A 12,360-nucleotide genomic window follows, 5' to 3' on the forward strand; every position below is an offset into this window, starting at 1 on the left:
TTCATTAACGTATATGAGAACTGTGCTTTCTAATACTGATACATTTACACTTTGTAGATAATTTATGAAAGTGTGTATAAATATCAAATGACCGGATCTTGCCGAAACGAAAACTGAATTAATTCATAATAAATACTTAGTTCTGACCCATTTATATTCGTTGAAATACATAAAAACATACTGAATGACAAAAAGTTCGAATGTCAATAAATAGTCGTGGTTTATAAGGTCGGTTTAGATTTTTTAATTAAAAGTACCATACTAACATTTTAAGATTCAGTAAGTATGTATAATTATTCATACTCTTTGTCAACTTCAAACCAAGGGGAGCAAGACTTATTCAATCTGCTTTCAAACACAGGACTTCGGGAACGTTCGGATAGCCGACAACCTTGCTTCAGAAAGTGACGACTTGTCTTTGTCTTAACCAAATAGCTACATGTTTTCGCATTCTTAGATATTTCGATAAAACAATCTGTGTTATAACTGATTGTTACATATTTCCAGATGTGGCATTTTACTGAGTGCTCTATGCATTCGCGTGTTTCGGTAATGTGACTTTTTTACCTAGTTTGGGTTCGCGTGTATCGGTAATATGACGTTTTGACCGAGTGTGGGTTTGCGTGTATCGGTAATGTGACATTTTGACTGAGTGAAGGTTCGTGTGTATCGGTAATGTAACACTTTGACCGAGTGTAGGTTTGCGTGTATTGGTGATTTGACATTTTGACTGAGTGTAGGTTCGTATCTATCGGTAATGTATGCATGACATGCTTACCATATTTGTGCTTTTCCGTAATATTGTACATTTGCAGCTTATAACATTTTCTTACAGAAATGCTCGATAAAGTTCTGTTGTATAAAAAGATAAAATGACTCTTATACATCAATTTTCTTAGGTCAACTGGAGATCCAAGGGATATAGAGACATAAAGCAAATTCAGACTGCGTTTAACAAAAAACTTACTGAAGTTAAGGTATCAAGTTTTAGTTCTGCTGCTAATAAAATAAGAAGAAGATACTAGAGGATAACAAAAATCATGAGGTTTAGAAAGACAGAAAACAACATGTCCTCAAAAAAAGCAAACGTAGACAAAACACTTAACAGAAGATAAAAGGGTAAGCAAAATACACCAATAAAAAGACATGGGTGCTTTACAATGGTTAGTAGATTATATGAAGTGTCAGTTATATTTTTACTAAAACGAATGTTTTTTAGTATTACATTGCTTTTTAACTCACATGTAAATGTCAGTGAAGTTTGACAGAGATAATGTCAAATTAGAATGTAAACGGGAAATCATTTTCCGTTTCTAAGTAGTAACATACCATCTGCTCCAATACATGTAAATACTATATCAATTGGTCTGTATCAACTAACTAGCGACATGCTTTCATAGTCTTAGATCTAACGATACATGAATAGTCGTCTATTCCGGTCTATTTTCCGATTGTAACATTTGATTGAGAGGAGTCGCATGTGAAGTGATGCATGCATGCATAGCACGAGACCTGCACTCCTTGTAGAGTTCAATCAATATCATCATATAATTATTTTGGCTACCTTAATTTTTCGTCTTAATAGATTAATGAGATTTAAATATCAGCAAACTAATTATGCTTAAATTTCTATAAAAATAAACCAGACATTACCAACATTTCTTTCAATGCGTTTTGATCTAATTTGATAAAAATATACGCTGTTTGCACCTGACGGTATAATTGGTCATCGTCATTTATCTCATGTTCTTTGTTGGATTCTCTTCTTTTGCGTAATTCTGCGTTAGAAGAGAACACACAATTACGCTATAGTTGTAGTTCAATGACGTCAACATGTGTCTATACAGACATTTCATCATAATTAGATATGATTAAATATATACCATCGTCTGTGGGGTCTTTTTATCATTTGCCACCGAAACTGTTTATCTTCCTTTTTCCTTATTCTAGGAAACACACAATCAAATTTGACAAACATCAACCCTCGTACAATATGACACAAAAGATACTATCTTTCATTTTTCTGGCTTTGAATAGGTAGTACGTTCGGACTAGTAAATTGATCAGTTTGCATCATTTCCGTGTCATTACCATAATTTTGTGGGCAGTCATTACGTTTTATGAATTATGTTAACACGAGTTACCATTAGATATATTCAGTTTTTGTCTATGAATCAAGCTTATTAAATGAAGTTAATCAAAATGGTTGCATTATTGCATATATCAATACAATCTTTCTCATCTTGGACATCCCATTGTACCCATCTGTGAAGTTATCCCAACAATGCATAACATGTTTGTGTTGTATTGTGTTGTTTGTTGTATTAAGTGGTTTACCTAATGAATCCACTTGTCAAAAGAGATGTAGCACTTTTCGAAGAAGCCTATTGATATATTTTATGCTTGACGTGTCAAATCCGTTTGGTTTAAATTAATTTTTTAAACAAATTAAACACATAAATTGAAAATAAAACACACGTTCTTGATTTGTGTCTTTATACAGAAAAAAATACTTATTGACCCCTGCAGTTTTTTCAAGGAGGTATCATTGAGGTCAAAAATAGATCAAACAAGAAAAAAACATTCCAATGGTTGCATAAAGAACACAAACATTAACATATAATAAGATTTATTCCTATGAAGAATAAATCCGGTTATCGGAGGAAAGTGGGCTTACGTTTTGGGAGTTGTCCCGCTTTGAACACGTGGTGGAACTTGTTATGTATTATGAGTCACGTTAATTATTTTAACCTTGATAACTGTGACGTCATCATTCTTTCTTTACCACGTACGATACAGCAGAGGGAAGACGCAAAAAATTGGGTTCCGTATGAATTAACTAATGTTTGTTTCAAAAGTTAATAATATTTCTTTGATTTGGTATATGAAATGGATGTCTTTCAAAAAATCTTATTTTACTGAAAAGGTTCGGAAAGTTTGAAAGATAGGAAAAGCACATGGTTTTGATCCAGTATAAAATAGTGTTAAAGATTTTATATCTTTTGTTGTTTCTTCTGTAAAGAGTTTCTAAATATTTCATTGTAAATTTTAAATTGTTGGTTTAATTCAGTGGAAATCATGAATTATATTTCCAAAAATAGAAATTTTAACAGACCCGTAATTTCAGATAAAAACTGCGCACATGGTTTTAAAGACACGTGTCGCATGGACGTCTGCGATTTTAAAACTATCGTTATATGAAATGTTTCATCTGCTACACAGCAAGCAATTTAAAGAGAAACCAATAATGAATAAATGTATGAAGTTTATAAAATATACAGATCTAACATTGTTGGGTTGATGTTTAGACGAGTTGTATAGATATTATAACTTTTCAACGGTCGTTTCACTAATATTATTGTAGTAATTTTTCAGTTTTAAAAACCAAACATCTTACATATTATGGAAATCGGGAAAGCAGATCGTATGTCACAAAGGCCCTCTAAAAGTCCTTATAAATGCAGCCAAAGGCAAAGGGTACAGCAGAGGGGCGTACCGACACCGTTGGGAAACAGATCTAGCAATGTCGTTGGACAGCATACTTCCACGCAAGTTTTAGCTACATGTATGATGACTCCAGAACTTAGGAATGAAGTTGTTCAGATTGTCAATGGCAATGCCCTTATTCACTCTCCAGCTACTGTAAGTGTTACATCTCCTGACTCAGTCAATGAAAGGCAACAATCGAATACAGGTATAACACAAAGTTCTAATATTTGCCAATAATTAGTGCAAATGATAATCTATGTTTAAATGTTTCACAAAACTCGGAACAAAATAATTAATGGTGAATATGTAGATTTAGGTATATATTGCTTTAATACAAATTCAGGCACAGAACAGTAGATACAAATGGACAGCTGATTATCCAAACTAAACTAAGTAAAAAGATTACTGATATTAACACATGGATAGATGCTTTCCTTATTTACATAAGTATTTATGTTGGTGTACATTTAGAAGATGCACCTAACTTAACCGAATACATACATGTTAAAATATTTTGTGTATCCGTGTTTCCAGTGCAAAATTTACAAAATCTCTCATTAGAGGGTATTGTTGGTCTTGCATACCTACCAGTTTCTATTGATAATGAGTGTGCACTTATTCTTAATTTAGTGATAAATAAAAAGTTAACCACAGTTTCCATCTCTTATCTTGGATAGTTCAAATTTAATTTAATTTTGTAGAAATCTTCTAGTTTCTGTTTGAAATTACTATTACAATGCTTGTTAAAGGGTATTCCAATATATTTCATTAATTCAGATAATTAATTAGACCACAAATTTTCTCTGTACTAAGTTGATATTTTAATAGGATTGATTGATTGTTGGTTGCTTAATGTCCAGTGGCAAATATTTCAGGCATATCTATCAGGACGAATATTTACACAGTGTCTGTAAATTGTGTCATTTTAGGATAATTTAGTTTGTATCAAGCGAATACATTGTTATGACACAGTGTCTGTAAATTATGTCTTTTTATAATAACTTAGTTTGTATCAAGGAGATATTCTGGTAGGACACAGTGTCTGTAAATTGTGTCTTTTTAGGATAATCTAGTTTGTATCAATGAGATCCATTGATAGGACAAAGTGTCTGTAAATTGTGTCTTTTAAGGATAATATAGTTGTATCAAGTAGATACATTGATATGACACAGTGTCTGTAAATTGTGTCTTTTAAGGATAATATAGTTTGTATCAAGTAGATATGTTGATAGGACAGTGTCTGTAAATTGTGTCTTTTAAGGATAATATAGTTTGTATCAAGTAGATTTGTTGATAGGACAGTGTCTGTAAATTGTGTCTTTTAAGGATAATATAGTTTGTATCAAGTAGATATGTTGATAGGACGTAGTGTGTTTAATTGTGTCTTTTAAGGATAATATAGTTTGTATCAAGTAGATATGTTGATAGGACACAGTGTCTGTAAATTGTGTCTTTTAAGGATAATATAGTTTGTATCAAGTAGATATGTTGATAGGATAGTGTCTGTAAATTGTGTCTTTTAAGGATAATATAGTTTGTATCAAGTAGATATGTTGATAGGACACAGTGTCTGTAAATTGTGTCTTTTTAGGATAATTTAGTTTGTATCAAGTAGATACATTGATATGACACAGTGTCTGTAAATTGTGTCTTTTTAGGATAATTTAGTTTGTATCAAGTAGATACATTGATAGGACAGTGTCTGTAAATTGTGTCTTTTAAGAATAATTTAGTTTGTATCAAGTAGATATGTTGATAGGACAGTGTCTGTAAATTGTGTTTTTTAAGGATAATTTAGTTTGTATCAAGTAGATATGTTGATAGGATACAGTGTCTGTAAATTGTGTCTTTTAAGGATAATATAGTTTGTATCAAGTAGATATGTTGATAGGACACAGTGTCTGTAAATTGTGTCTTTTAAGGTCAGGATAATATAGTTTGTATCAAGTAGATATGTTGATAGGACACAGTGTCTGTAAATTGTGTCTTTTAAGGATATTTTAGTTTGTATCAAGTAGATACATTGATATGACACAGTGTCTGTAAATTGTGTCTTTTAAGGATAATTTAGTTTGTATCAAGTAGATATGTTGATAGGATACAGTGTGTGTAAATTGTGTCTTTTAAGGATAATTGAGTTTGTATCAAGTAGATACATTGATATGACACAGTGTCTGTAAATTGTGTCTTTTAAGGATATTTTAGTTTGTATCAAGTAGATACATTGATATGACACAGTGTCTGTAAATTGTGTCTTTTAAGGATAATTTAGTTTGTATCAAGTAGATACATTGATAGGACACAGTGTCTGTAAATTGTGTCGTTTAAGGATAATTTAGTTTGTATCAAGTAGATACATTGATATGACACAGCGTCTGTAAATTGTGTCTGATAAGGATAATTTAGTTTGTATCAAGTAGATACATTGATAGGACAAAGTGTCTGTAAATTGTGTCTTTTAAGGATAATTTAGTTTGTATCTAGTAGATACATTTGTATGACACAGTGTCTGTAAATTGTGTCGTTTAAGGATAATTTAGTTTGTATCAAGTAGATACATTGATATGACACAGGTCTGTAAATTATGTCTTTTAAGGATAATTTAGTTTGTATCAAGTAGATACATTGTTAGGAAACAGTGTCTGTAAATTGTGTCTTATGAGGATAATTTAGTTTGTACCAAGTAGATACATTGATAGGACAAAGTGTCTGTAAATTGTGTCTTTTAAGGATAATTTAGTTTGTATCAAGTAGATACATTGATAAGACACAGTGTCTGTAAATTGTGTCGTTTAAGGATGATTTAGTTTGTATCAAGTAGATACATTGATATGACACAGTGTCTGTAAATTATGTCTTTTAAGGATAATTTAGTTTGTATCAAGTAGATACATTGAAAAGACACAATGTCTGTAAATTGTGTATTTTAAGGATAATTTAGTTTGTATCAAGTAGATACATTGATAGGACACAGTGTCTTTTAAGGATAATTTAGATCGTATCAAGTAGATACATTGATAGGACACAGTGTCTGTAAATATTGTGTATTTTAAGGATAATTTAGTTTGTATCAAGTAGATACATTGATTGGACACAGTGTCTGTAAATTGTGTATTTTAAGGATAATTTAGTTTGTATCAAGTAGATACATTGATAGGACACGGTGTCTGTAAATTGTGTATTTTAAGGATAATTTAGTTTGTATCAAGTAGATACATTAATAGGACACAGTGTCTGTAAATTGTTCCTTTTTAGTATTTTTGATTTGTATCAAGTAGATACATCAGAAACATAGTGTACATGTCTAGTGGCTTTCGAAGCATTCCGTAAATTGTATAATTATGATATCATTTGGCCACCACTTTTAGAATCACTTAAGGCATTTTTATTGCATGCAACTATATTTATTGCTTATATGTCACTTGAAACAAATTAAATGGATTTATAGGACAGCTAACTGTTATCCGTAAAGAAAGATCACGTTGCAAAATTTTGCTATTATTGTTATCCCATTCTCAAAAACGGATCAATGTTGTCATGGTACATGTATAGAAATAACAGAAACTAAACTAGAATATTGTCTAATTTATTTGTAAAAAATATGAAATGCAAAGACCAAAGGTTAAAGTCCCCTTATTCTCTGACTTTGGTGACAAGTACCAGTGTTCATGTGTTCTAAGTTTTAAAAGTTTGAATACATGTAGGAATAATGGATTCAGTTTCATTTTGAATCGGAGATATGGTAAAAACCAATAAGCATGAATAAAGCAGCCACAAGAATGTACACCTTTGCCGCTTAGCTATATATACAATTGGGAGGTTGTTGCATAAAATAGCCTGAAATATATAATAAGCCCGATATATTCACATCTGACGGCGTTACTTTATCTCATGTGGGCAATTGTTTTTTTTTTCTTTTTCTTATTTCATTACAGGGTAATTTAAATATAAATATATGTGTGTGGTCATTTAAAAGTACGGTCACGGCGGGTGTGTTGTGTCGCTACCGCATTTGTGGCGGTGGTCGAACTCAGTGTCCAATAACTCTTGGCATAGCCACTGAATTCGACCATGTGGCGAAAATAGCGACACAACATCTACAAATATATTATGCTTCTTATAATGGAATTATGTATCCGCTGAGCTTCTGTTTCCCAGGGCCAGCATCCGATATATTTTGGAAGCAATAATGTTAATAAGGATATTATATTGATATATAAGGAAATGACATTATAAGGAATAACAATAAGGTGGAAATAAGGAATAAGAATAATGTGGAAATAAGGAATAAGGAATGGACAATAATGTGGAAATAAGGAATAAGGAATGGACAATAATGTGGAAATAAGGAATAAGGAATGGACTATAAGGTTTAATTATATATACTAGGGACTTGCCAATTATGTTTCTCGGCAGTCCCATTCTTTGTCAAGCCGTGGCCGTACAATTTTGTACTTTTGCCAAATAAAATATTTCTTACTTTATATATTTGTATGTCATTTGGCCCCACGTTGTCTCAGATAATAAGATTTATTCCTATGAAGAATAAATCCGGTTATCGGAGGAAAGTGGGCTTACGTTTTGGGAGTTGTCCCGCTTTGAACACGTGGTGGAACTTGTTATGTATTATGAGTCACGTTAATTATTTTAACCTTGATAACTGTGACGTCATCATTCTTTCTTTACCACGTACGATACAGCAGAGGGAAGACGCAAAAAATTGGGTTCCGTATGAATTAACTAATGTTTGTTTCAAAAGTTACCCACCCACCCACCACTTAGATAAAAGACATACTCCTAAAATGTAGTTAATATACATGTGTTAAATGTTATATCATGTTGTTCGTTTTTCTGCTGTTTTTGTTCTATTTTTCAGGTTGAAATGACTGGTAGCTTATTCCAATTGTAATCCCAATCCTTCGTCACGGCTTCAGACAAAGACTCCGACCATTGTAATCCCAATCCTTCGTCACGGCTTCAGACAAAGACTCCGACCATTGTAATCCGAATCCTTCGTCACGGCTTCAGACAAAGACTCCGACCATTTAATGGCGAAAATAGCGACACAACATCTACAAATATATTATGCTTCTTATAATGGAATTATGTATCCGCTGAGCTTCTGTTTCCCAGGGCCAGCATCCGATATATTTTGGAAGCAATAATGTTAATAAGGATATTATATTGATATATAAGGAAATGACATTATAAGGAATAACAATAAGGTGGAAATAAGGAATAAGAATAATGTGGAAATAAGGAATAAGGAATGGACAATAATGTGGAAATAAGGAATAAGGAATGGACAATAATGTGGAAATAAGGAATAAGGAATGGACTATAAGGTTTAATTATATATACTAGGGACTTGCCAATTATGTTTCTCGGCAGTCCCATTCTTTGTCAAGCCGTGGCCGTACAATTTTGTACTTTTGCCAAATAAAATATTTCTTACTTTATATATTTGTATGTCATTTGGCCCCACGTTGTCTCAGATAAATCAAAATGTAACTTTTGCCGTAAAGGTGCAATTGCTGCTAAATTCATGTCCGCCAATTTGACTTAATTTCTCGTATTTATTTTCTAACAATGTATATGCACACGATAAATGAGATGAATACACGTGTTCATTGAAACTAAATTCTCGTCAAAACGAATTATGATAATATTTTGGTGCGTTTCATTTTCATAAGACTCGTCGACGGGCTTTAGTCAAAACGGTTCGAAAAACAAAGTCAAATTCGACGCTTAAGATAATAAAATACTAATTCAGAATTTACGGTAAAAACTATATACCCTTTCGGGGTAGAAAAACAAATAGTTCTATCAACTAAAAATTTACAAAATTAAAGTAATATCGATTTATATTTTATATTTTCACAAGTATTAGTGATACCGTCTTGAGGACATCTCCACTGGCAGTATCATCAGCCCTGTGAATATAATTTCATCAAACCAAGTAATATAGAATTAAATTCCAAAGGTAATGTCGTGATTAAAATTAGAGAAAAAAACATATAAATACTTTCAGGCCGATTTTTTAAAGCAAAAATGAATAACAGGATAATGCGTTTATACATGTTAATTCATTCAATAAGAAGAGCAAGAACGACAGAAATGGATGAGTTACATTCATATAATTATATGTTATTACATAACGGTTGATATGATTTAAAAAGTTCTCTCATCATCCTTGTTCATTAATATAAAGCTCGTGTCCATTACCAGCATCTTCAGCGTCATACTCGTTAAAAGTTCTGTTTACATTTGTCTGCGGAATGTATTCTCGTCTTACTTTTCCTGAAATTTTAAACGTCCACAAAAATCACTACACAAATTATGATGTATAGCAATGCCTATTACAATTCGAAGCTACATTGTTAACACTTCATATGTTAAACAAAGGCAAGAGTAATATATCGCTGTTCGAAACTCGTAAATGTTCAATGTTTTCAAAACATTTTGAAAGACTACATGTAAAGACAAATTTGCAAATATTTTTTTCAATAGATCAAATATATGTTTTTTCCATTCTTTAACCGAGAAACACACCGAGCTGAATGGCATCGTCTTTAGCTTATTTCGAATTTATCAGAAAAATTATATTGAAATTAACCATTTTCTTAGTTCTAACGATTAAACAAACTATATGAAGGTTTTTCTAGTAAAAGGTCATACATATTATGTATTTATCCAATATTTTCATTTTATTTTCTTGGAATAATTGGTTTCTCTTCGACTAGGGATTTGTTATTGTACTTTTGGTATCTACTATCTCGCCGATGCTAAATTGGCTTGCTTCTTCAATATATTCTCATTGCAAATATCTGACCTCGTCTGAATCAACTATGCTTCATTTGCTGCTAATTGTTAACGGGTAAAAGTAAACACATGTAAGTGAACATAATTTATTCCAAATGCATTTAGGAAATTTGATAAATGTTAATGAATGTTAAGAAGTAAAGGTTCAAGCAAATACAAATATCTTGAAAGTAACATATAAAACACTTAGGTTCCTCCAAAATCAAATTAAAATGATTATTATCTTACATAATTGAATTTATCTTAAGGTTTTAGTTGATCTTGTTTTTATAGTTTATAACAGATATTAGGAACCCTCTTGAATTAGCCATGAAGCGCCAGATTAAATTGAATTTGACAGCTTAACCCCAATATACTTTTCGTAATTTTATTACATATCGTTTTAAAATCAATATCTAAGAATTTCATTAACTGTTTATTTTTTTCATAACTTTTTGAAGCAAACAAGTTGTTAATGTTAAATATATGAAGAAAGAATCCCTCTTCAATGACTTATATCTCATAAACAGGGTGACAGACCTATTCATATTTTCAGCATTTTTAATTTGAATATTTAGATACTATCAACTTTTGATTTTTTTAAAAGCTTGTTATTTGGAAACAAAGCAGCGAACACCCTTAATAGAATATTTGCTTAAGTTACCAATTAACAAGAAGTATTTCATATTCAAACTTTAAATTATTGACATTAATAAATAAATAAATAGTCAATGATATGTCATCACTGATTACCTTTCTTATCGGTTGATTCTCGGTAAGCTTTATAAACTAAAAACAACAAGATGGTAAAAAGGAGAAGGCCTATGATGGTGAAGCCGACAATAGTGCCTGTAGATGTTGACGATGAAGAAGATTGACTTGTAATTTTGGATGAACCGCTTTGCAGTGGTAACGTTTGACCATTGTCCGTGGAACAGGTCATACTTCTGATTGCTGACTTCATGGTACTGTTCAATGACATAAATCCTTGGTCATATTCAATGCGGTTGATACCTATTAAATTAACTGAAATAAATACTTCTTCACCATTATTATGAGATCTTCTTGTAAGTTTTAAATTTTCAAATTTAAGTTCCGAGACACTGATTGCTTTTTCTAGATAACTTTGTAAAGATTCAGCAGTAAAATTACAATCGAACTGACTTTCCAATAAAGGAACCGTTATCGAGAATGATCCAGTAACAGGCAATTCGGTTCGCTTAAATAACTCTACTGGATCTATAGTGTTACTCGACCTCGGGATAACCTTTAGATAGGGGGACTTCTGAATCAGATTTTCGCTGAGAGTTATCTTCCATTCTTGTTTATTGGTATTTGTACTGCCGGTATCTATGGCTGCTTTTGGACAACCACTCACAACGATCATTGTGATAGTTTGAGTCAGGTTTGTGTCTTCCGGAATCTCCTTGGTAGAATAAATGTTAATAGCGGTAGTGTACATCGACGATTTCAATGTTATATTCAGTGTGTTATTAATGAGTATTCTTTCAAGTTGAACTTCAGGTATATCCATGAAGGCTTCGTTTTCTTCGTTTACATATTGTATGTTAAAGGCAGTTGTGTTAAGTGTAGGATCTTCAGATTCTATCTCAACATAGTTCACCATGACGTTGACATCAAACGAAATTAAAATACGATCAGTAAAATCATGACGATGGCTGAAGTCGGAAGGGCTGGGATATATAAAACCACTACAAACTGAAAAAATAATATAAAAAAATAGAATTTTACCAATAAATGAATGATTTTTGAATATCAAAGTATACGCTTTTTTACGAATAACGGTTCACGTTAACTTTAACTAATAAGAAGAAAAAACATCTACAAATGATTGGCTTTATATTACAAATACATTTTCTCTGCTTTGAGATTCTATCAAATCTTTGTTAACGAACAATTTTTCCCAACATGTCAATAATAACATAATATTTCCGTATATAAACTTTGTTCTGCTGACAATAAAGAACTATATTACCTCTAATATCATTGTATTTCTTTGAACTCTTTACGTCTACAATCCCCTTCCCTTTCATGAATGTGACCTACCGG

General features: G+C 31.7%; 1 protein-coding gene across 2 annotated transcripts in view; it reads right to left on the minus strand.

The window, feature by feature from the left end:
* Positions 1 to 9,335: 9,335 nt before the first annotated feature.
* LOC143082539 (uncharacterized) overlaps positions 9,336 to 12,360 on the minus strand; it is a 30,770-nt gene continuing 27,745 nt past the window's right edge. For both annotated transcript variants that reach the window (XM_076258255.1, XM_076258257.1), the window contains 2 exons: positions 11,044 to 12,009; positions 9,336 to 9,789 (listed from right to left, as the gene is read on the minus strand). In XM_076258255.1, the coding sequence (XP_076114370.1) occupies positions 9,677 to 9,789; positions 11,044 to 12,009 (1,079 nt within the window). In that variant the 3' untranslated portion in view covers positions 9,336 to 9,676. The remainder of the gene's footprint in view (positions 9,790 to 11,043; positions 12,010 to 12,360) is intronic.

Source organism: Mytilus galloprovincialis, chromosome 7, assembly GCF_965363235.1.
Source record: "Mytilus galloprovincialis chromosome 7, xbMytGall1.hap1.1, whole genome shotgun sequence".
In the NCBI taxonomy this organism is placed as follows: Eukaryota; Metazoa; Mollusca; class Bivalvia; order Mytilida; family Mytilidae; genus Mytilus; species Mytilus galloprovincialis.